We start from the raw sequence: 24,196 nt of genomic DNA on the forward strand, positions 1-24,196 counted from the left end.
TCTTTAGTGGTAGAAGTGATGGTTCTACCATATTTATGGCATGGAGGCAGTTTAGCCGCCTTGACTAAATGTAGTATACACGAGACTAGATAATGATCTGAGATGTCGTCACTCTGCTGCAGAATTTCAACAGCATCGATATCGATTCCATGTGACAATATTAGATCTAAAGTATGATTACGACAATGAGTGGGTCCTGACACATGTTGTCTAACACCAATAGAGTTTAGAATATCTGCAAATGCCAATCCTAATGCGTCTTTTTTATTATCTACATGAATATTAAAATCACCAACAACAAGGACTTTATCTGCAGCTAATACTAACTCTGATAGAAAGTCAGCAAATTCTTTGATAAAGTCTGTATTGTGTCCTGGTGGCCTGTATACAGTAGCCAGCACAAATGTCAACTTACATAATGTTACGTAAAGTACCATAGTTTCGAAGGAATTATATTTGAAAGACTTCTGACTAATACTGTAAATATTACTATAGATTACAGCAACACCTCCCCCTTTGCCTTTCTGACGGGCATTGTGTCGATAATCATAACCTTGAGGACTAGACTCATTTAAAGTAATGTAATCGTCCGGTTTTAGCCAAGTTTCTGTCAAACACAGCACATCTAGATTATTATCTTTGATAATATCATTAACAATAAGTGATTTTGAAGAAAGGGATCTAATATTTAACAACCCGAGTTTTATCATTTGTTTAGCATTATTATCTCTATTTTTTATTTGTTGAACATCAATTAAATTTTTACCATTAAATGGGTTTGGAAGTTTTTTGTTTTTACTAATTCGGGGTACAGACACAGTCTCTATTTGAAAATATCTAGGTGTAAGAGTTTCTATGTGTTGAGAGTTATCTGAATTTTCTGACTTCTGTAACGTGAGGCAGCTAGCAGACGGTCGGTTTAGCCAGTCTGTCTGCTTTCTGACCTGGGCCCCAGTTTGTCATGTTTCAGTTCTAAGACTATGTGCCATATTACTAGAGAGAAGAGCAGCACCATCCCGGAAGGGATGAATACCATCTCTTTTTAACAGGTCAGGTCTGCCCCAAAAACTTTTCCAATTATCTATGAAACCTATATTATTTTGCGGACACCACTTAGACAGCCAGCCATTGAGTGATGATAATCTGCTAACTATCTCATCACTCCGACGAACAGGAAGGGGGCCAGAGCAAATTACTTCTCCTGACATTGTACTTGCGAGTTCACACACCTCTTTGATGTTAATTTTAGTGATCTCCGACTGGCGAAGTCGAACATCATTAGTGCCGACGTGAATAATAATCTTAGAGTATTTACGATTAGCATTAGCCAGCACTTTTAAATTTGCTTTGATGTCAGGTGCTCTGGCTCCCGGCAAACATGTGACTATGGTGGCTGGTGTCTCTATTTTCACGTTCCGTGTAATAGAATCGCCAATAACTAGGGCACTTTCAACAGGATTCTCAGTGGGTGTATCACTGAGTGGGGAGAACCTGTTTGATGTTCTTATTGGAACGGAAGAGTGGTGTTTTCCGCGGCTAGGCCGCCTCACCGTTACCCAAGTGCCCTGCTGCGCGGGCTCTACAGCCGGAACCGAACAATGTACAGAGTTCACTAAGCTAGTCGCATCCAAAACAGTATCTGAAGCCCTTGCATTCTTACTATCCTCGATTAAAGTTTGGATGCGTGTCTCTAATTCTGAGATTCTCTCTGTCAGCCTGACTATTTCCCTACATTTATGACATGTAAATCCCTCGTCGCTGACAGAGAGAGCTATGGTAAACATGTGGCAAATGGAACAGGTAGCAATGCTGGGAGAGGATGACATGACTCACCGTGTTTGTAGACTGATCCGACTTACCACAGCTGTTTGAAGAACGCGTTGAAAAAGGAGCGCGCGAGCGACTGTTAGCAGGTTAACAAGCTAGCGCTGCAATGCAAATGCGTTGTAACAGCGATTTAGATTCAAATATTACAAGCTAGCGACGTCAGATTAGTGTGGTAGGCAATATTACATATAAGGTAATAAAAAAATAAGCAACAATGAATAAAAGTAAGAGATTCAAAACAAAGCTATACTGAAGGGCAGGGCTGGATGTCTGATGCATACTGGCACACTTGTGGGAACACAGGAGAGACATGGCAAAGGCAAATGCAAGTTCGTACACAGGTGGTAAGCTGTCTGTGTGGGGGGAACAGCTATGTAGGCCATGTAAGGTGTGAATAGCTGCTGTGGGGCAGCTAGTCAGGGTGCTAAGCTTTTGTGCTGCTGAACACCAAGAATTTGAGTATCTGTGTTGATGGGTCTGTAAGCAGTCAGCTAATGATGGGCTGTATGTGTAGTCAAACTATTACTCAAAACTGATGGTTCTCACAGGTTTGGTCACTATGAAGGTAACAAACAAAACAAAACTGGAGAAAGGAAGAAGAAGAAAAAAAATAAGATGGAATCAGAAAGGGAAAGGAAGAAAGGGAGATTTACCTGTTTAGTTTAAGTTAGGAGATATGGCTCAGCAGTTGTCACTTGTTCAAGTAAATGCTGCAGTAGACTCATAAAACCATAGGGGGCCTGATAGCTAAGCTAACAGGAACACATCAAACATCTAAAGGTCAAAAAGAAAAAGAAACAATGGGAAATGTTTCTAGTTCTCTCTGAGGGCTCACAGTGTGTTTGAATGGTAACCATATTTCATGGGCTAGGCACTGATAAGTGAGGAGGAGTTGAGAAGAAACAGGGATTAGACTACTAATAACCTGTATAGTTTATTAAGGAAACAACAGTTGCTAGAACTACTGTATTCTTATACAGAAAGAGATGATGTTGAAGGTAAGCTAATTAAAAATAAGGTAAAAGTAGAATGTCCTTATAGCTCTGGAAAACTAAAAGGGAAGGTAAATAAATAAATTGATTTAATTAAATGTTAAATTTAATTAAATTCAACTTAGCTGAATAGGGATATTCAAGCTATCTAAGTGTTAACCGTTAGCTGTTAGCATCTGACTGATTGTAATGGGGCTTGTATACCTTGTATACCTGTAGGCTGCTAAAGAGCTAGCTTTTGGCTACAGGCAGTTTGTGTGTTTACACAAAGGTCTGTGACGTGTTGCACTGTTATCAGATTGAACTGGAAAAGCCTGCTTGCACCTTCCGGGTCATGTGTTGCTAAGGAAACCAATGTGCGCTCACAGCCAGCAAAAGTGGAGCAGCATTTGAACCGCTGTAAACTAGGAATGCACCGATCCACCTTTTTTCGCTTCCGATACCAATTCCGATACCTGGGATTCAGTATCGGCCGATACCGATACCGATCCGATATTCAAGTAATAATAAAAAAAAGCGCTAAATTACCTAAAAAACTGTATGCCTCACTGTGTGGAAGAAACTGGGATCATTCTTTTGTGCAAGGTATCAGGCTTGACTTAAACATTACTTTCCTAACTTTGTAAAACAAAATAACAAACAGACACAAATGTAGTGAATAATTTATTAAATAATTGTGCATCAGTGCAACAACTGTAAATAAACCAATAGCTTCACTAGCTTGGTAGACATTCAAAATAAACAGGAGTCCAGCTGATTCCTTCATCCATGACTCATAACTTGTTTTTCATGAATGTTTGAGTCATACATGACATAAACTAAATATATTTATATATATAGGCTATACTATAAAATTAAAAGACATTTCTTTTAAATTTATAGCGGAGCTTTTTTTTTTTTTTTTTTTTTTTTTTAATGAGGCAGCAACATATGATAGATAGAACAGAACAAAAAATGCTATTAACAATCTTTCATTGCGCAAAAGTATTATAATATGAACGGCTCCCATCCAGAGCGGCACAAAGTGCTTATGCGCATTCTGTGTGCAGAATGATGCGCTTGAAGCATGATGCACTTGAAGAGTCACAGCGCTCAGCGGCAGCGCTCCGCATTGAAAAGTTCAAAGCACAAAGTGAAGATTTATTGATGCGTATTGTATTACCGGTATCGTTGTCTACAGATGAAGTATAATAATAGAAACATTGGTTCATCTTGGAGAGAGTTTCATTGTGTTGACTGTCGTAACCGAACGCAACACGCAGTTTGAATGCTGAATGGAGAATGACTGACAGCCGCAGCGGAGGGAGGCATTTACGTGAACTTTAATTTAACGACTTAAATATTTATCTGTACCTCAAATTAAACTATGGAATGGCTTCAGAACACTTGGAATATAGTGCACGGAAACTTTATGGTGCTTTTGAATGTTTTTGTGCCTTTTGTGGAGCTTAACAATAACACAGAATAGTAGCCTACACGCACAATATCGGATTTGGATCGGTTCCATCCGGCCGATACCCGATCCGGAATAAATGGCAGTATCACAGCCGATACCCGATCTGAGTATCGGATCAGTGCATCCCTACTGTAAACCCACATGGAAACTCAAGCATGTGTCACTTGTAACTCTTTCACCAATCAACAGTACATTCACTTCACAGACAAAGGCGGATTACTAGTTAGCTAGGCTAGCATTAACACCATTAATTCAACGCAACTGTTTCAAATTCACCCTAGACGGATCGATATGAAAACAATACGTAACTTGTTCTGGGAAATAAGCGTTGCTCAAATCACCATTAACAATACTGTAGTGAGATTGCTTAGTCACTCAGTTTAATTCATGCCAATAATCTGAGATTTCTTCATCAAAATAATGCATTTAAAGCTGAAATTTGGAAATTGCTTCATCCAAAATCAGATTAATTTCTTATTGTACAAATTAAACATGCATTATTATAGTGTTGAAAAACTTTCTACTGCTCGTAGGAAAGTGTGTTCAAACTATAGTGTTATCTGATTTTATCAGAAACGCTGCATGTATAAGATGTTAATAAAAAATTATGTGACAAACATACAAAATTGATTTCTGGGTCTGCTCAAAACCAATGTTTAAAACAATGCCCGCATTCTCCACCATATGTAGCAAATTAGCTCAAAAGAAATATGAATAATTAACCATAACTTGTTATAATTAATTATAAATATTTGAATCAGTTAATCAAATTAACTTAATGTAGCTGAATTAATATTACAATCAATTAATCGGTTCGGCCAGCGAACACTCAGTATTGATCGTCTATCAACTTCAGAAAGGATATTTACCCGTGGCCACAGAGAAAATAAAATATATATATATATTATTTATTATTTTTTTTTTTTTTTTTTTTTTTTTTTTACATAGCTGTGATTAAATCGTTATCAGTGACATTGCTTTATAACCAGATGTCACTGATAACGATTTAATCACAGCTATGTAAAAAAAAAAAAAAAAAACAGAAGAATGTGCACACAAGTTTTATTTAACTAAATCACTAACACATAGCTAGACTAAACAAACACAAACATACAATTCACACATACATAGGAAATAAGAGAGTGGGAATGAATTTGAACCATATCACAACAGGGGAATGAAGCAATGGAAAGGGTCAAAAATAACAAGCTGGACGAACCATCAGTTTCAATACTATAAAGCACCTTTGTTAACAAAAGGGGTTCACAATCTTAATACTAAATGGCCGTTTAGTGTTCAAACGATACTTGCAAATGCCTCATCTGTTGAGCGTCCAGATCTGCAGATTCAGGAGAAATCCTTGATGGTTCGGTCCGATGTTGCTGAAGTCGTAATCAATATCTTCTACGTTGAATAAAGAAATTCATACAAACTTGCGCTGTTAATTTGACTCATTTGTGGTCGAGGCAGTTGCACATGGCTTGAAAGGAGTGAGGCCTACCAGCCCACCTTGGAGGCCGGGTGGGATCTCACATGACGCAATCCATAGTATCAGCAGGAACAAAGAGAAGAACCAGAAAAAAATGTGATCTGCTCAGAGGTATTTAACTTCTATAGAAAGTTTATGCCCCTCAGTCTTGGCTTGACCAATGAGAAAGGTGCAATTCTCTGGTGGGAGATTCCTTTGTTTGAAAGTGAGTTAATTTGCATTAGTCAGCTAGTAAGATTGTGTCCATTTATACTCTGATAAATATAACAAACATACAATGCATTCTATGATATGGTGATATCCACCAAAATGTGAGTCTTTAAACAAGGAGTAATTTGATATTAAACACCACCTAGATGGGCTACAGTATCAAGAAGTATCATCGCATGCATTCACAACATTTTACAATATACAAAAGAACAATATACAAACAGTAATAATACACAAAATGTACAGGGGAAATGCATGTTCATTCATTTAGACAAAGTTGTCAATGAATTAGTGGCAAAGATTCCATTTTTATAGACCAAATGTATGATTCTAGTGGCCTGTGCTTTCCTGTCTCCCAAGTGTCTTTGAAGTGTATGTGGAGAGCAAATGGTGATTGAAGCAGAAGGGTGATAGCGCTCAGTGGGGAAGCCAGACATTACGGGGCCTGGCATGCAGGGCTGGAAGAGTAACTTTTACAATTGTGTGTTTGATTGCTCAACGCTACAACAAGCATCTTGCTGGTACCTGGATAAACTTACCACAGGATGTTGCAATAACCAAATAAGCCTAAAGCAACAAGCATGTTTCCAATAACAACTAGTTAGCCTTAGAGAAAAAGCATGTTGCTGATACCCAAATAATCTAAAGCACAGCATGTTGGCAATAATAGTCAGGTAAGCCTAAAGCAACAAGCAGGATTACAAAAATAAACAGATAAGCCTGAGAAACAAGCGTTTTCCCAATACAACCAGATAAACCTGAGCAATTTGCTGATACATTATGGCCCAGTTTCACAGACAGGGCTTAGCCTAAACCATGATTAAGCCTTAGTTTAAATAGGGCATTTAAGTAGCTTTTATAAACGTTCACTAGAAAAAAGCATTACTGGTGTGCATCCTGAGACAAAACAATGGCACTGACATATTTTAAGATCTGCCAGTACAAGTTACTTTCAGTTACAACAGCTCAAACATGCATTTTAGCATTTTAGTTTAAGCTTAAGGAACAAGCATGAACTGAGCTTAGTACGGTATGTTGGCAATAATACTAGAAAGCCTAAAGTAACAAGCATGTTTCGATAACAGTTGACTTGTGCTACAAGTATGGTACCGATAACTGTTGCTGATACCCAGATAAGCTTAGCTCCCAAATAGAATCAGCACTGATCTGATTTCAACTGAATAATGACTGTTTACTATTGTCTTTTTAGAGCTGCTTTACAGCAGAATTGAATTCTTTTTGCATCATTGAATTGATATTTTCCTCTTTATCACTGCAAGCTGCTTTGAAACAATCTGCATTATACAAAGCTCTATACAAACAAAAGTGACCTGGCTTGACAGGTTTAAGCATAGCATGTTGACAGCGACAAGGATGTTGCCAATGACAACAGATAAGTAACGCACGTTGTTAATATGATCGCAAATCCTTGCAACAAACATGTTACTGAAAACAACTAGATAAGCCTTAAAGTGCCCCATTATGGACTTTTGAAAATTACCTTTCATGTAGTGTGTAACATAGCTCTACGTGAATGAAAACATCCTGCAAAGTTTTAAATCTGAAAGTGCACCGTATATTAAGCTATTGTCTCTCAAAAGAGTCGACTCTGAATCAATTAAACGAATCTTTAGCCGTTTCGTTGTGACGTCACAACGAAACATTAGCATATTGCCCGCCCACTTATTGCCAGAGAAAACTTCAAACCTGGACCTTGTGCTGTGTGTTCCTGTCATTTTACTGACGACTGCTTCTTCAACCTAAATGCGTTCAACGAGGGATTCGCAGGCCGGTTGTTATTGAAGGTTGGGTCAGTACACAGTTTACTTGGACCAGCTCTTTCCTCCTCCGAATTACAACCTGTAAGTACGATTAATAATTGTTGCCACGTTTGACAGACTGACTGTTTTGTAGGAAAGAATGTAATTATAATTCTCACAGAGAAAATAATTTAAATTAGTTAATTTTTTAAGGAGCCAAGATATAAAACTGCCCCCAAAACAAAAAGACTCACCTGTTCTGATGTGCAATCCAACTGAAACAGCACAAGTCTATATGTCCTCTAAGTAAAAAAATAAAATAAAAATCTTCTAGACAAATATGTGATTAGCAAGGACTAAAAATCCAGTGTCTAACATCCACACGGCTCTGAGTTTCAGTTCAGCGGCCTGAGTACTGGACTGAAGCCCTTTATACAGTTCAGTCTGAACCATGTCAGTGACGTCTCCGCGTCCAAATTTCCACATTCTCCACACCACATTCTCTGTAGCATGCACAATACGTATTTAGTTGTGTGTGTTGTGTACGCTCTGCGCAGCTTGTAGGTCTCCGGCTAACCAGCTAACAGCAATATGTGTTTGCTCGCAATTGTCTAGAAATGTGTCAAATGTTTTTTGCGTTATTACTTGGAGTTATGATAAAGAATAGAGCAATACATTGGTGTACAACTGCAGTGCTTTATCAATACATTTCTGCATTGGGCTAACGCATATACCATGACTGTTTGGGTGTTTACCACTGAGCTGTGGGCTAGGTTCGCTAATATAAACACAAAACAACCTAATTCCTCTCTGAGTGCTCACACTACACAACAAGTTTTCTTGTCGTCTGTCATCTTCTTGTCTTAGCAGCGCTCATACTACACAACACACCGCGAAGGTACACAAACTACAAGTCTTTGGTTAAGTGGCAACCCCGACCAACAATGAAAAAACATTTTCTCACATGAATTCACGCGAGACATTAGAGAGCCGCTCATGCTCGCTGTCCAAGTCATATGTGCAGAAATACACGTGGGTTGGCTGTCCATGTCTGTTCAGCAAAACTAATATAAAATAAAATATATCATAATGTTAAGTATAGTGCAAAGAGCACTTATTTAGATTTTAAAATATATTTCTTTTTAGTTTATTACTATATTGTTGCCTTGCATTTATGTACATTAAGGTGCATGATATCATTAGAGCAGTTTCCCATGTTGTTTCATCGCTCACACTACAAGATCACGTGGTGATAATATCAAACAGGTTTGAAATATCACAGCGTCTGTGTCTACTCTAGACAGGCTCAGATCACATCACTGACATGCTCATATTTGACGAGCATCAGCAACCGCAATGAGCTCCGATTTGGCCACGATCCAGGGGTTTTGTCACAGACCTTGGAAATCTAGTCCAGCCAAAAGTCATGTAGTGTGAGCTTGCCTTAATGTGACCTGCCAGAACTAACGCTACGCTTGATTATTAATACCAAGAATGTGGACGAGTGATACAGATCGACCATTAAAATAGTTATAAGTAGAGTCGCATAGGCTATAAATGACGTGTTCACTCTAGCTAGAATTAGTGAGGCAGCATACACAGATACAGGATGCATTCACTCTAGAGAGGGTGCAAAAAGACCAGGCTCAAACAAATGGGAATAATGCATCTTCTTGAGTGTTACAACACAGAAGGGGACAGCAACACAGGAATACAGGTATTGATGTTTATTGAACAACCAGAATGATGACAGAGTGCAGGTGAGTGAAGGCAGGTTAACACGTTGGCAGGTATAGATGTAGAACTGATACTTGTCTTGGTTTTGCAGGATTGGCAGACGGATGACAGACTTGGAGCTTGAGCAGACACAGATGAACTCATGAGGGATGAGGAGACAACGAGTAGTCGAGGGAACACACAGGAGACAGGTAAGTATCTTCAGAGGAGTCCTTGAGGTAAGCAAACAGGTAAGACCATGTGCAAACGAGACCGGACAGTGACTGAGAGAGAGTCTTTTGTGCTGCTGTTGATGAGGGTGCTGATGGGCTGCAGGTGTGGGTGATTAGAACTCTGGTGATGACGTGCGCTGTGTCTGTGTGAGTGTAGAGCCTGGCGTGTCTGTGACATTGAGACAGGCTCTTAATAATAAAATAATAAATAAAATAATTAATAAAATAACTATTTACAGAGCATTAAAAACACGCTGCTGAGTGATTAACTCCGGTCAAGCCAGTCATGATGAAAATAGTCTGACCGCTTATGATAAGTACAGCAATCTGCAGGCAGCGCAAAGGCTAGCTTTGAGGTTTTTCATTCAGCGATCTTAAGAAAAAAATTAAGATGTTCTTAAGAAAATATTTGAGAACTTCATAAGAATTTTTCAAGAATTGCACATTATTACCAACTTCTTAGGGTGTGTTCACACTTGTCGTGTGGACTAGGAAACCAGTAATTTCTTCTGAAGACATCACATTGATGACAGATTTTAATTAAGGCTTTTTATTCATATATAAACATTGCTCAATTAACATTACAACTATCTCACCTAGCATAAATGTTTGCTCACTCAGTGTATTTGTGTTTTTATATTGGGATCATTTTGCTGCAATAGCACAAGATAGCTTGTTTTTATAAGTTTTCAATATATTTTATGTAATAATTTCACAGTTAATCTCCAAATTAATGTAGAAACAACGTAAAGACAGTATATTTTAAATACTTGTTTAACAAATAAACGAATGAAAACTTTTTGCAAGTGAGTGTGCGGTCAAATCTCATGTATATTTAAATACTTGTTTAACACCATATTTTTATGAATGAAGGCCCTTAGTGACCATTAGTGTCTGCTGTTACTTTAAGATCTGCCGCTGCTGCACATGAAGCGTATTTGACACATGTCCCATTATCTCAGCTCTTTACGTTTATAGACTTATTTAACTGCTCTTATAAGGATACTCGACAAAACGGACATTTTGGCATAATTGTGCGTGTTATTATTCGTTCAAGCGCAAAAGAGTACTCGATTCTGGTGCGTTCTCTGTGTGCACGATACTGTTCGTTGTGTGTCTGTCAGAACATTCAGACTCTTTTCTCTTGTTGCGCTTGAATGGTTTAAAAGCATTTGCATGAAGAAGAGCGTGATCATATAATGTAACACTAACCAAAGGATGACAGAAAAAACGGAGGCTGCGTTAATTGTGTTAAATTTTTCTAACGCGATAAACTGAAAACAATTAATTGCATACGTTAACGTTGACAGCACTAAAATATATATATATATATATATATATATATAAGATATTAAGATGCTCAAGCAAGTCGCAAAACGTTTAAACATGATACTATTATTACGCAGAACTTTAGAATCACAAACATTTTAAACTAACAACCATCCACGCCAGCAACCCATGAAATTGCCTCCCATGCCTTTTCTTTAGAGTTTAAATCTTTATATGAAAGTCCTGCGGGTCATACACTTTATGTTTTTCCACCTCAATGATTAGACGAGTGTTGTCCATTGTGTAGCCTTTTTTCCAACCACCATCCTGTCACATAACATGCTGTGTATTGTATTTCACATAGAAAATATACTTTGGATATAATTTCGACCACATTAGTTATTTTTGCAATTCCTGGTAAGTGTTTTGCTTTTCTTTGCTTTACCCCAGGCTTAAAGTCATAAGATGACTGTGAAAAATAGTAATAGTAACAGCAAAAATAGACTGTGGAAATGATCATTGCACAGCTGCAACGGACATGTCCTGCAACAAGGGTGACCATCTGGTTATTGCTCTGTTACAGGACAGAAGATAAGATTTTGCTGGACAATGCGGGACATGTGTGGAGAGATAAATTGACTGCTATTATAGCTACTATTGTCACGACTCCACCTCACACTCACACCGTTGTCTGGTCTCGTCACTCATACCTACAGTGACTCACCTGATCTACCTACCAACCTGTCTCATCTGTCATCATCGTCCTCTTCATATGCCCGGCAGCCTCGGGATCTGTCCTGGAGACCTGGATTTCAGGGCTGCTGCGTCTGATTACACCAATCCCTTCACCGGCCTAGTTCAACAATTGCGTCGAGTGCTACTTCTTCAAACCATCTCTTCTTCGACAATTCCACCAGCCAGTCCCAAGACCCATCCAGCTACCTTTGCCGGTGTGGCGGAGGATTGCAGTGGCTTCTTACTTCAATGCTCAATCCTTTTTGAAATGCAGCCACAGCGGTTCCCGAAAGATAAGTCAAAGATTGCATATATTATTTCTCTACTCACCAGCCACACTTTACAATGGGCAAAGACATTCTGGAAACAGGTCAGCCCCATCACAAGATCCCTGCATGCTTTAACCAACTATTTTAAATAGGTTTTTGGTCAATCCGCTAATGAAATCTCCATCCTTGATAAACTTTATAAGCTGCATCAGGGAAAATCATCAGTTACTGAGTATGCTCTCTGATTCTGCACACTGGCAGCTGTTAGTGGCTGGAAATAAAGCAGCGCTGATTACTGCTTATCGACTGGGTCTCTCACCTCTTCTGTGGCTGCAACTTTCCGTTCATGTTGACATCATCAGCCTTGAAAACATCCAGTGTTCCATCTGCATTTCTCAGCACATGGCTGCATGCCATCAGAAGTCATGTTCATTCTCCATACATTGCATGGAGTACAAGAGAAATATTGTCCTGGGGGAAAAGATGTTTCAACGAATGTCCATGGCTACCTCAGAGACCTACCTATCAGAATGTTCGGCCATCCATCATGATCCAAGCTACCACAATCGAAAGTCCCAATTAAGGTTGCAAGGTGGAAATTCCAGCCGAATACTGGGCATTCCAGGATGTATTCAGCAATCAGCTGGCTTCAAAACTACCACCTCCTCAGCCATGGAACTGCGCTATTGAGCTGCTGCCTGGGGATCTGATGCCAAAGGGTAAGATCTACCCACAATTCATCCCAGAGCAAAAGGCCATGTACGAGAGAAGAGAAGACATTTTAAATACCTTAAATACCCTTCTACTTCCCCTGCCTCTTCAAGTTTCTTTTTCGTGGCAAGAAAGGACGGTGGCTTGTGGCCTTGTATAGATTATTAAGCCAACTCACCCTCCGTATTCCAAGGATTTATGAATGAGGTGTTCCAGGACTATCTCCATCACTTCGTGATCATTTACATTAATGATATCACATTGCGCAGGTCCTCCAATGCCTATGAGAAAACCATCTCTATTTCAAGTTAGAGAAATGCGAGTTTCATCAACCTTCTATCCAGCTCCTGGGCTACATCATCGATGCTGCATGAGTCAAGATGGACCAGGGGAAGGTCCACACAGTCCAGAAATGGCCACTTCCTTCCACTGTGAAAGATCTTCAAAAATTCTTAGGATTTGCCAATTTCTATGCCATTTCATAGCCAATTTTAGCAAGATATGTTCTCCAATCACCACTATGCTCTGCAACAAGCCCAAGTGTCTGTCCTGGGTGCCAAGTGCCACCTCAGCATTCAACCAACTGAAGGACACCTTCACCACTGCTCCCTCACTGGTCCACCCAAATCCAGAACTACCCTTCGTCACTGAAGTGGACGCCTTAACAACTAGAATGGGAGCGGTGCTTTCCCAGTGGCAAGGGAGTCCTCCAAAGCTCAATCCGTGCGCTTACTTTTCAAAGAAGCCGTCCCCGGTTGTCCCCAAAACTACAACAATGTTGGCTCCAGAGGAGTGGAGGCACTGCAAAGAGGGTGACCATCTGGTTATTGCTCTGTTACAGGACAGAAGATGAGATTTTGCTGGACAATGCGGGACATGTGTGGAGAGATAAATTGACTGCTATTATAGCTACTATTGTCACGACTCAACCTCACACTCACACCGTTGTCTGGTCTCGTCACTCATACCTACAGTGACTCACCTGATCTACCTACCAACCTGTCTCGTCTGTCATCCTCGTCCTCTTCATATGCCCGGCAGCCTCGGGATCTGTCCTGGAGACCTGGATTTCAGGGCTGCTGCGTCTGATTCTACTGATCCCTTCACCGGCCTAGTTCAACAGTTGCGTCAAGTGTTACTTCTTCAAACCATCTCTTCTTCGACAATGCTGGAGCTGGAGGGAGAACAACATCCGTTTGAAGTCACCTTACCAACGGAATCTTGAGCACCTCTGCAAGGCACACCACCTCACCCACGACAAGACCTTTGGGCATTATTCTTCACCCAGTTTAACTTCACCATTACATATCGACCTGGAAATAAGATGCATTGTCCCGTATGCATGCTCCTGACACCACTACGGGAATACCTGAACACATACTCCCTCCAGCCGTCATCATCAGCCCTATCCAGTGGTCCATGGATGAACGGATTGCTGAAGCCATTTGCCAGAGCCCGCTTCACTGGGAGGTCCTGAGGGTAAGATTTATGTTCCATCCGCCTTACGTCTGACCCTCATGGACTCTGTTCATTCCTCCTTAGGATTCTTCAAAGCATGCCGCCTGATTCCGATGAAGGAACTCCCTACCACCATGGAAACCATAGAAGCCCTGTTTCACCACGTCTTCCGAAACAAAGTCCCCAATTTATCTTGAGGGTATGGAAGGCCTTTTTTCAGGTCCTAGGTGTGTCAGTGGGCCTATCATCTGGTTGCCATCCTCAGTCAAATGGGCAGAACAAACAGAAGATACAGGAGATCAGCCACTTTCTGAGGTCTTATTGCCACAGTCACCAACACAGCTGGAGCTGGTACTTCTCCTGGGCCGAGTATGCACAGAACTCCCTCCAACAACCCACCACTGGTCTCACACCCTTCCAGTGTGTACTCGGTTTCCAACCGCCCCTGTTTCCCTGGTCAGTAGGGCCCTCTGAGGTTCCAGCTGTGAATCATTGGTTTCAGGAGAGTGAGAGGGTCTGGGACTCAGCACATATACACATACAGAGGGCAGTAAGGAGGCACAAGAGCCAGGCCGACACCAGAAATCGGACACCTCAGATGACCCAGCACCCAGAGGTAGAGACCGCCCACGCTGCCCGTGGGGAGGGGGATACTGTCACGACTTCATCCAATCCCTCAGTGCCAGAATCCTCAGCTCCTCACACTTGTTCCCTTTTCCCGGAATAATAACCATCTGCACCTGTTGTCACCAATCAAGAACTGTTTAAACGACTCTCACACCGTTGTCTGGTCTCGTCTCTCATACCTACAGTGACTCACCTGACTACCTACCTGCCAACCTGTCTCATCTGTCATCCTCATTCTCTTCATCTGTCTGGCAGCCTTGGGATCCTCATCTGTCCTGGAGACCTGCAAGATAAACACAGATTAATTATCAAGTTAAGTTACCTGTGTGGACTCTTTACGTTGCCTTATGTTCTTGAGTTGTTATCTTCTGAAGTATCTTCATTAAAAGTCTTTTTGATTCCATCCTCGTGTCTGCATTCTTCAGTTGTGACAACTATGTAAATATTGATTTACATTAGTTGGAAAGCCTATTTGACATCTCGTTGGATGATAACATTTTATATTGTCAATAAACTTTGTTAATTGTGACCAGATCTGTGACTGGCACTCAGTTTGCCCAGGTTTGAGTGATACAATGTAATAAATTTACTCTACAGGACCTATCCAGTCTGCTAAAAATTATGAACTGAATAACAGGCTAGTAGGTAAAAATCACATTTTATACTAAAATAAATCTCTATAGCAACTCGTTTATTTTTCTTTATTATACCATGCAAACAGTAAATGTGTTTTACCAGATACAGTGCATCTTGAACTTTGAGGGGAGGGTCTTTGGGTGGGTAAAAAAAAAATATATATATATATATATATATATATATATTCAGATCTTTTCATTTAGTTGACAAATTAAGCTTGCATAATCTTAATACCAAGTGTAAACAGGGCCTCAGTGAAAGGGAGGATTATGAGTGAACAACTTAAATTTCATCCTGTTCCTCATACAAACAAACTGCTTGAAAAGGCTTGGGAAATAGCACACAAGTTAAATGAATGCATTTATACTGCTTTAACATCTTTTTTGAAGTGTGAAAGTCCTTAAATCTAAGATGATGGTTGTAAATGTTGATTGCTGTAAGCATTGAGTGCATCAGATCACTAAGTAAACTGGGTCCCATAAAACCCATCAACAGTAAGACTGGGTGTGGTGCAATCTGATTGATCTGAAATTGCCATCATTTAATTGTATGTTGTGCCTGGTCAGAGAGGTTTCACCTTATGGATTTACTCAATGCATTTCCAGTAGCCTGTACCAGTCACCTGGTGAAAAAAAAAAAACATTAATGGTATTATCTGGATGACTGATTGCAATCTGTGCAGATGAACACTGATGAAAAAATTCAAGATGTAAGGTTTTAGATTAATTAAACTGGCCACTTCATACTACAGAGAGTTATAATCATTAAATGTTAAAATAAATGCTTTTCCTCAAAGAAACATAAAGCAATTAATGAAAGTTCACCTTTTACAACAAAGCCTGCATGTTCTAAGCTGGTAAACAGCTTCTTGTTTTCTTTTACTTCTAGAGAAGTGCCGTTCAGTACAGACTTTACCTTTATCCGGGATTTCGGATAAATAACACTCATACATCTTGTTATGTGGACATATAATGCTTTCTTTTCCTTCACTCACTGAGATGGAACTGTGTCCTTTCTAGGCTCCCAATGTGAATGAGGCAGCTGTCTAGACATTGCCCTGCCGACCTTATCCTTTGAATAGTAATGACCTGTCAGACAGAACTCAAGAATAAAGAATTCATATAGTTTAACCAGCAGAGCTAATCCAGACTCACACAAATCTATCTTTCTTTACGTTCTTTTACCCGTGTCAGGTCTTTTTGCCTTCCTCATAGGGCCTTTTTTATATTACACATGCACACCACCACTAATAGTTTCACATTTATCAAGCTATTAGACTTTCTAGTTTATTTCTATAATGCATCATACTATGATGGTTAAGCAGTGAGTTACATCATTGTATGGGAAACCCCGGAGCTATTGTGTCAAATGCAGCAAACAGGGAATCATGATTGTACTTCCCTCCAAAATATTAACCACTGGTAGAACATCCACTATAAAAAATTATGAATTATTTGCCGTTTAAATGTTGCTTGCAAAAAATGAGCAAAATACTAGAATGGCTGTCAATTGTCAAAGATATTCTTTGAAACCAGATGGTACAATTACAACATCTAACGGCGGCTGCTAAAAGGGCCATACTAAACAGCCACCATTGACCCCTTGGCACCTGAAACAGGTTTTTTTTCCACGTGTAGTGGGCCTAATGTGTAAATAATGTGCAAGAAAGAACTGTGTCAGGCCTTATTTCAACAACTCATTCCTCTCTTAATGGTTCTGTTGACGTTTGAATTAAAGGATTCTAATTTGTTCTCCATTCTAAGTGTTACATTGCCTCTCTGATATGGTGTGCCAGCAGAATAAACACTATTCATTACCTATTCTTTTCTGTTTTATTTTTATTTTTTTTCTGTTCTTTCTGTTATTTTATTTTTCAAATGAAACCTGAACCTGATTTTCAGTTAGTGGTGTGACATGCTGAAATTATTTTATTATTGTGTATTTATAAATAAATAAAAACTGTATAACTAGAAAAAATTATGTGTGGCATCACAGGAATATTTACAGAGCCCCAGACATGACATGCAGGAAAAAAATAGTAGGCTAAATCGTGCACAAGATTTATTAATTCAAGGGAACATTTTTCTTTTTCTTGCATGTCATGTCCGCACATAAATATTTAATGAACTGCAAAAAAACCCAAAACAAAACAACAAAAACAACAAAAAAAAGCATACATTACATTACATTACTACAACATGATTACATTTTTTTTTTTTTTTTTTTTTTGGAACTGATCACCATTTGCACATTATTTCGGGTCACTGTTGTACTGTCGCCAAGATGCCAACCTTTTCTTTAGGTCAAACTGCATCAAAAAGTACAGTCCTCTTATGGACAGGTGCATTGTGGTTAGGTGAAGGTTTTAAGTTCATTAGTTTTGGCTAGAGTCCTCCAAGTCACAATTACCTCTGTAGCATCCCTAGCAAGGTAGCGTCTGGTGCACGACAGCATGTCACCTGACCCAGATAAGAGATGCCAACTCCTGCTGCCTCTCTCTAACCCTCACAGATTTTTTACACACACATATAAAGGCACTTGCACATAAACACACACTTTTCATAGTCCTTCAAGCCACATTACAACACCTGCAGCCTCCCTGGGGTCACCCCGACAGAACTGTTTGATCTCTCTTTTTCTCCTTTACCTACCCATCAAGGGATGAGTTCATTCACATGTTGTTGTTTTTGTTTTTATCCCCAGGAGATGTTCACACCTGAGTGTAAATTCAAGGAGTCTGTGTTTGAAAACTACTACGTTATCTACTCATCCACCATGTACCGTCAACAGGAGTCGGGTCGAGCCTGGTTCCTGGGCCTCACCAAGGAGGGTCAGGTCATGAAAGGGAATCGAGTAAAGAAAACTAAGCCCTCCTCACACTTTGTACCAAGACCCATTGAAGGTAGCGTTTTTGCAAAAGTGTGTTTCCAGCATTCAAGAACCCTTTTATATAATTCAGGAAAAAAAGAAATATTAAAAAGTGACCAAATAAAAAAATAATCTGATAAGATACATTATATACTGTATGTATATTGTATATAGGGAGGGACTTGGTTTTAATAAATTCTCACTCCCAAGGTTTCAAAAACTGAAAAAAAGTACTATAAGGATGCTAAAGGTACCCCTAGGCATCGCTATATTGACGAACTATTAACTCCATTCCTGATGGCTACTGATTTCATTTGCGTCGGATCAAAATGCATTTAGTTCTTTGCATGCATTTGTAAAAGTAGAAATGATTTTGATATATATTTATATTTTCATTTTTTTTTTTTTTTTTTTGAGCATCTAACCACACCCTTACCTAACCATTTCTCAACAATATAAAACATGAAATAGGCAGATACAAGTACAGTCACAGGTATTACTGCAAAAATGGACTAAAAAACAGTATATAATTCACAAACAACTCATGTTGCATTCTGAAGCCAAAAGTTTTCTGAAGCCATATGATATCTTTATGTAAGGAACAGAGTAAAAACAAGACAAAAGACACATGAGAGCCAATGGCATTTCACAATTAAAGCTGACATAACGCTTCTTCAGGTGGCAATTTGTGAATATGTTGTTGTGTTTTGAGTGTTACAGCGGATGAAGACGGTTGACCCTGTTCTAGCTTGTACTACCTTGAACGATGACTGAAACTTTGTATTACTGGCATTTCTCATGTTTATTGGCTTCTTAAGATGCCTTCTTGTTGTATTTCTCAACTGGAAGTCACTTTGGATAAAAGCATCTGCTAAATGAATAAATGTAAATCTAAATGATCATTTTTGGGTCTGTTCCTCTCACAAAGCAATCTTTTTTTGTAATATTTGTAAATCTGTGTCTATGTATTGATGCCAAAGATTTGTCATTGAAAGCAATGAAGTTTCTAGTTTGTCAATATAGTGATGCCTGTATTGACGAACTTTTAGCATAATAATAGTGTTGCTAAAGGCGCTTGACCTTGTTTCAGTTTTTGACACCTTGGGAGTAAGTACGGCTTGTGTATTCATCAGGGAATTTTCTATATTTTGAAAAGTGGGTGTTATATATCAGAATGGAACCAGATGGTTCGACACAATTGGCAGAAAAATTAGAGGACTATAAAAAAAATGCCAGAAAGAAAAATCATTTTAAGTTACACAACAAGACAAACCATTTTTTATTTGAAATAACATGCACTGATGAATCGCACACAACAATACCAACAGCATATATAAAGCAAGCAAATATGGTCAACTTTGATTTCATGTTGACTATGTCAGGGATCTCAAGGAAAAAGACAAAAATACAGAAATGCGACTCAAAATGTATTGAGTAATAACAGTCAATTAGTGTCCCAGCAAAAGATCAAAGTCCATATGGGCGGCTAGATCACAGAGAAGAGGTCAGGAGGCAAACAGATGAGCACGTCCCTCAGGTAAGACAGCTCACATAGACAGGAACAGGGAAAAATCCAAATCTGAGCTGGCGGACAGTTTACAAAGTCCACAAGAACAGGAAGAGGTTCAGAACCGGACAGATGATCACTTGACACTTGTTGAAGCGAAGACAGGAACAGATAGAAGTAATCCATCGGAGCAAATCACTAGCCAGAGGTAGCAGGAATCACTGGCATAAGAAAGCCGGGCTGGACAAACATAAAAAAACAAAACAAAAACAAAAAAACGAGACAACTGAAATAAACGTGAAGTCAAATAGACAAAACACACTGGCAATGAAAGAGAAAAACAGAGAGGTAAAAATAGGAACACAAATCAAAAAAGAATGAGAAACAGCTGTAAGCACGTGCATGGCCACATTGATTACAAAGCCCAATTAGCTGGGTGCAACTAGCACATGCAAAAGAAAAACAAACAAAGAACACATGCAGGAAGAGAGACAGAATGTCCAGTATGTCCCGAGCTGGGACCCAAGATCTTTCCTCCGGACCATATCCCTCCCAGTCCACTAGATATTGAAAACCCCATCCACGGCATCTGGAATCAAGAATCCGTCTGACGATGAAGGCAGGAGCGCCTTCGAGGAGGAGGGGGAACAGGAGCAGAAACAGGAGGAGAATAGGAAGAACGCAAAACAGGTTTAATATGAGAAACATGAAAAACAGGATGAACACAATGAAAAGAATTAGGCAAAGGAAGCTGCACCACCACCAGACTGACGACCTTGACAATAGGGTATGGCCCAATAAAATCTAGGAGCCAGCTTACGCGATGGAACCTTAAGCGGCAAATCTCTCGTAGAGAGCCATACCCTTTGCCCACACAAACATATCTCGGAGCCACAGTTCGACGGCGGTCAGCCGCTCTTTTAGGGCTTCTTTCAGAACGAACAAGCGCTTCCCTGGCCCTCCTTCAGGTACAGCGACAACGCTGGATAAATGTCTGAACCGAGGGAACAGCAGATTCGATTGACTGGGACGAAAACAAAGGGTGCTGATAACCAAGACAACACATGAATGGGGAAAGCCCAATCGAAGACACCGGCAAGGAGTTATGGGCATATTCAGCCCAGGTTAGCTGCTGACTCCAGGAGGAGGGGTTATGGGAAGCTAGACATCAGAGTATCCGCTCGAGATCCTGGTTAGCGCGCTCGGTCTGGCTGTTGGTCTGTGGATGGAATCCTCAAGACAGACTGGCAGAAGCACCTAGCTGTCGACAGAATTCCCTCCAAAACTGAGAGGTGAACTGGGGCCCCCTGTCAGAGACCACGTCCTCCGGAAGACCATGAATCCAAAAGACGTGGTCAATGACCACCCGGGCCATCTCCCTAGCAGAAGGCAGTTTAGGAAGGGGAATGAAATGAACTGCTTTAGAAAAGCGATCCACCACGGTAAGGATCACAGTATTGCCACTGGAGGGAGGAAGACCAGTAACGAAATCCAGGGCAATATGCAACCAAGGTTGGGAAGATATGGGACGAGGATGAAGCAGACCAATGGGAGGTTGATTAGATGTTTTATTTTGAGCACAAACCTCACACGCACCCACGAACCGACAGACCTCCTCAATCATAGCAGGCCACCAAAAACACTGACGGATGGCTGCCAGCGACCTCCTCACACCCGGATGACACGTGAATTTGGAGGAGTGGCCCCACCGCAAGATGGCGGTGCAGACTGATTCAGACACAAATAACTGAGCTGCTGGCCAGCCCAAAGGAGTCTTAACTTGGGGCAAAGCCTGTTTAACTTGTCTCTCGACACCCTAGACAACAGTCCCCAACAAATGATCTGAAGATAAAATCGTATCAGGAGGGGCCATGTCGCCGGGGGTGATGAACTGTCGAGATAAAGCATCGGGTTTGCCGTTCTTTGAACTCGGTCTATAAAACAATACAAGATTAAAACATCCAAAGAATAAAGCCCAGCAAGCCTGACTTGCATTTAAACATTTAGCAGACTCAGTGTACTCAAGATTTTTGTGGTCAGTCCACACTAGAAATGGAATAGTCGTCCTCTCCAGCGAATGACGCCACTCCCCCTCTCTGTTGCCGATGTTATAATTTCGCTCTGAGGGAGAAAGGCAATGGGAAAAATAAGCACAAGGATGTCATTTATTATCCTGAGGGGATCTTTAGGAGAGAACTGCTCTGACCCCTACCTCTGAAACATCCACCTCCACCACAAATTGTCTGTTAGAATCAGGCAAAATCTGAATTGGAGCAGAAGTAAATCTGAACTTCATCAAAAGCTGCTTGAGCCGCACTCGACCAGCAGAATTTAATCTTGGTGGAGTTTAATGCTGCCAGAGGTACCGCTACCTGGCCAAAATTCCTGATAAAGCGTCTATAAAAATTAGCAAAACCAAGAAATTGTTGTAACGCCTTTCTAGAGCCAGGCACCAGTCAATCAAAAAACAGATCTCACCTTCGCAGGGTCCATGCGAATCCCCTCCGCCGAGATGACAGACCCCAGGAGCGAAACCAACTGGGCATGAAAATACACTTCTCCACCCTCACGAACGATGAATTCTCTAGCAGCTGCTGAGGCACCCACCTGACGTGCTGAACGTGTCCCTTAAAAGAATGAGAAAAGATTAAGATATCATCAAGGTACACAAACACAAAATCAATGATCATATACAAACAGTACAACCAAATATTCAAAGTGCCCCAAATATTCAAAGTGCCTCTCCCTCATCTGGACAAGATAAGCATTGCGTGGGTCCAATTTCGAAAAAACTTTGCACCCCTCAAGAACTCGAAGGCCATAGATAGCAAAGGCAGGGGGTACCTGTTCTTAACAGTGATGTCATTCAGCCCCCGATAGTCAATACAAGGGTGCAAAGAGCCATCCTTCTTATTCACGAAAAAGAACCCTGCACCTTCCGGAGAAAAAGAGGGACGAATCAGACCTGCTGCCAGAGATTCAGACAGATACTTTTTCATAGCCTCATGCTCAGGTGCAGACAAAGAGAAGATATGTCCGTGAGGCGGAGAAGTGCCCGGGAGGAGACCAATAGCACAATCATATGGTCGATGAGAAGGAAAAGAAGCAGCTGGGGACCGACTAAAGACCGCCCGCAGAGCATGATAAATATCAGGAACTTGAGATAGATCCACTTCCTCTTCCTGCAACACAGAAGAAAAAGAAACAGAAGACGGAGCAGAGCCAAGACAAACAGAATGACAACGGGAACTCCAAGATAAAATAATGTAATGAATTACAACGAATTAATGAATTAGCTCAAATTATGGGTGAAATTATATAATATATATATATATATATATATATATATATATATATATATATATATATAAAATTAAATCATAGCGCGTTATGATCAATTATAATATAAATCAACCAAAAAGGGGATGATATATATTTATAAGCAGTTACAACGGATTGTAACCAATTGTGAATCATATATATATATATATATATATATATATATGGTCTAGAATTAGTTCTAGTTTAGAAATACTTTAGGAAAACTGATCTACTTTTTCCAGCAAAATTATCAGTCTTTTTATCGGTCTCTGGCCATGAGGAAAATCTCTGATCTAAGTACTCACAAAAGCATAAGCGAAATCAAACGTTGAAGGGACTTGGTTTATGAATGAGCAGCAAGAGAGACAATAAAAGTATAACTATAATGGATTTAATAGATACGAACTACGAATATATGACTAAAATATAACGAAGGAACATACATAGAATAAAACTAAAGTAAAGTCAAGAAAACAGCGGTGATCAAAGAAATGGCAAATTACAAACAGTTAAAACCTTCGAGAGCCAGCAAGGAAACTCAGCTTACACTTGGAGCTTAAAACACTTCAAAAGAAATAGTTCTGTACTTGCATAGGTTTAGGTCCTGCGCCTTTCTGCAGGAGTTTCAGTGCGTGCAAGCTGGAGCGATTGGTCCTTTTCCCGAGGAAGGGTTCTTCAGCGGGATTTTCAAACAAGGTTTCAACTTAAGAGTAAAATAGCCGGAAAAATAAGAAAGGAAGAGTCCGTCTCGTAGTCAAGGAAGAGTGAAGGCGATGGATGAAGAAGACTCAACGATGAGAGACGTGTGTCGTTGTCTTATAAAGACAAACAAGCGAAAACGCCTCCTTGGATGCGCCAGCCAATGGTGAGGGTGCAATTTTGGCGGGCAGACTTTTTCTTTGTCTCCATTTACGACCTAATTTGCATAGTATCTGGAATGTCAGATCTGAGTACATTTTCTTTGCAGTACTATTAAAAATAGAAAAATGCATTTTACAGTAACATAAAATACATTGTTAATTTGAACATTCAGAGAGGTTTAAAACAAAACTAAACATGCTAGGTGGCAAAGACATTAAGGGAGAGATACAGTTTTATACTGGAATATAACA

General features: G+C 40.0%; 1 protein-coding gene across 7 annotated transcripts in view; it reads left to right on the top strand.

The window, feature by feature from the left end:
• fgf12a (fibroblast growth factor 12a) overlaps positions 1-24,196 on the top strand; it is a 202,770-nt gene that overhangs the window by 174,100 nt on the left and 4,474 nt on the right. For all 7 annotated transcript variants that reach the window (XM_051877764.1, XM_051877745.1, XM_051877726.1 and 4 more), the window contains one exon: positions 18,092-18,290. In XM_051877764.1, coding sequence (XP_051733724.1) covers positions 18,092-18,290 — 199 coding nt within the window. The remainder of the gene's footprint in view (positions 1-18,091; positions 18,291-24,196) is intronic.

The sequence above is a fragment of the Ctenopharyngodon idella genome, chromosome 2, assembly GCF_019924925.1.
Source record: "Ctenopharyngodon idella isolate HZGC_01 chromosome 2, HZGC01, whole genome shotgun sequence".
NCBI lineage: Eukaryota > Metazoa > Chordata > Actinopteri > Cypriniformes > Xenocyprididae > Ctenopharyngodon > Ctenopharyngodon idella.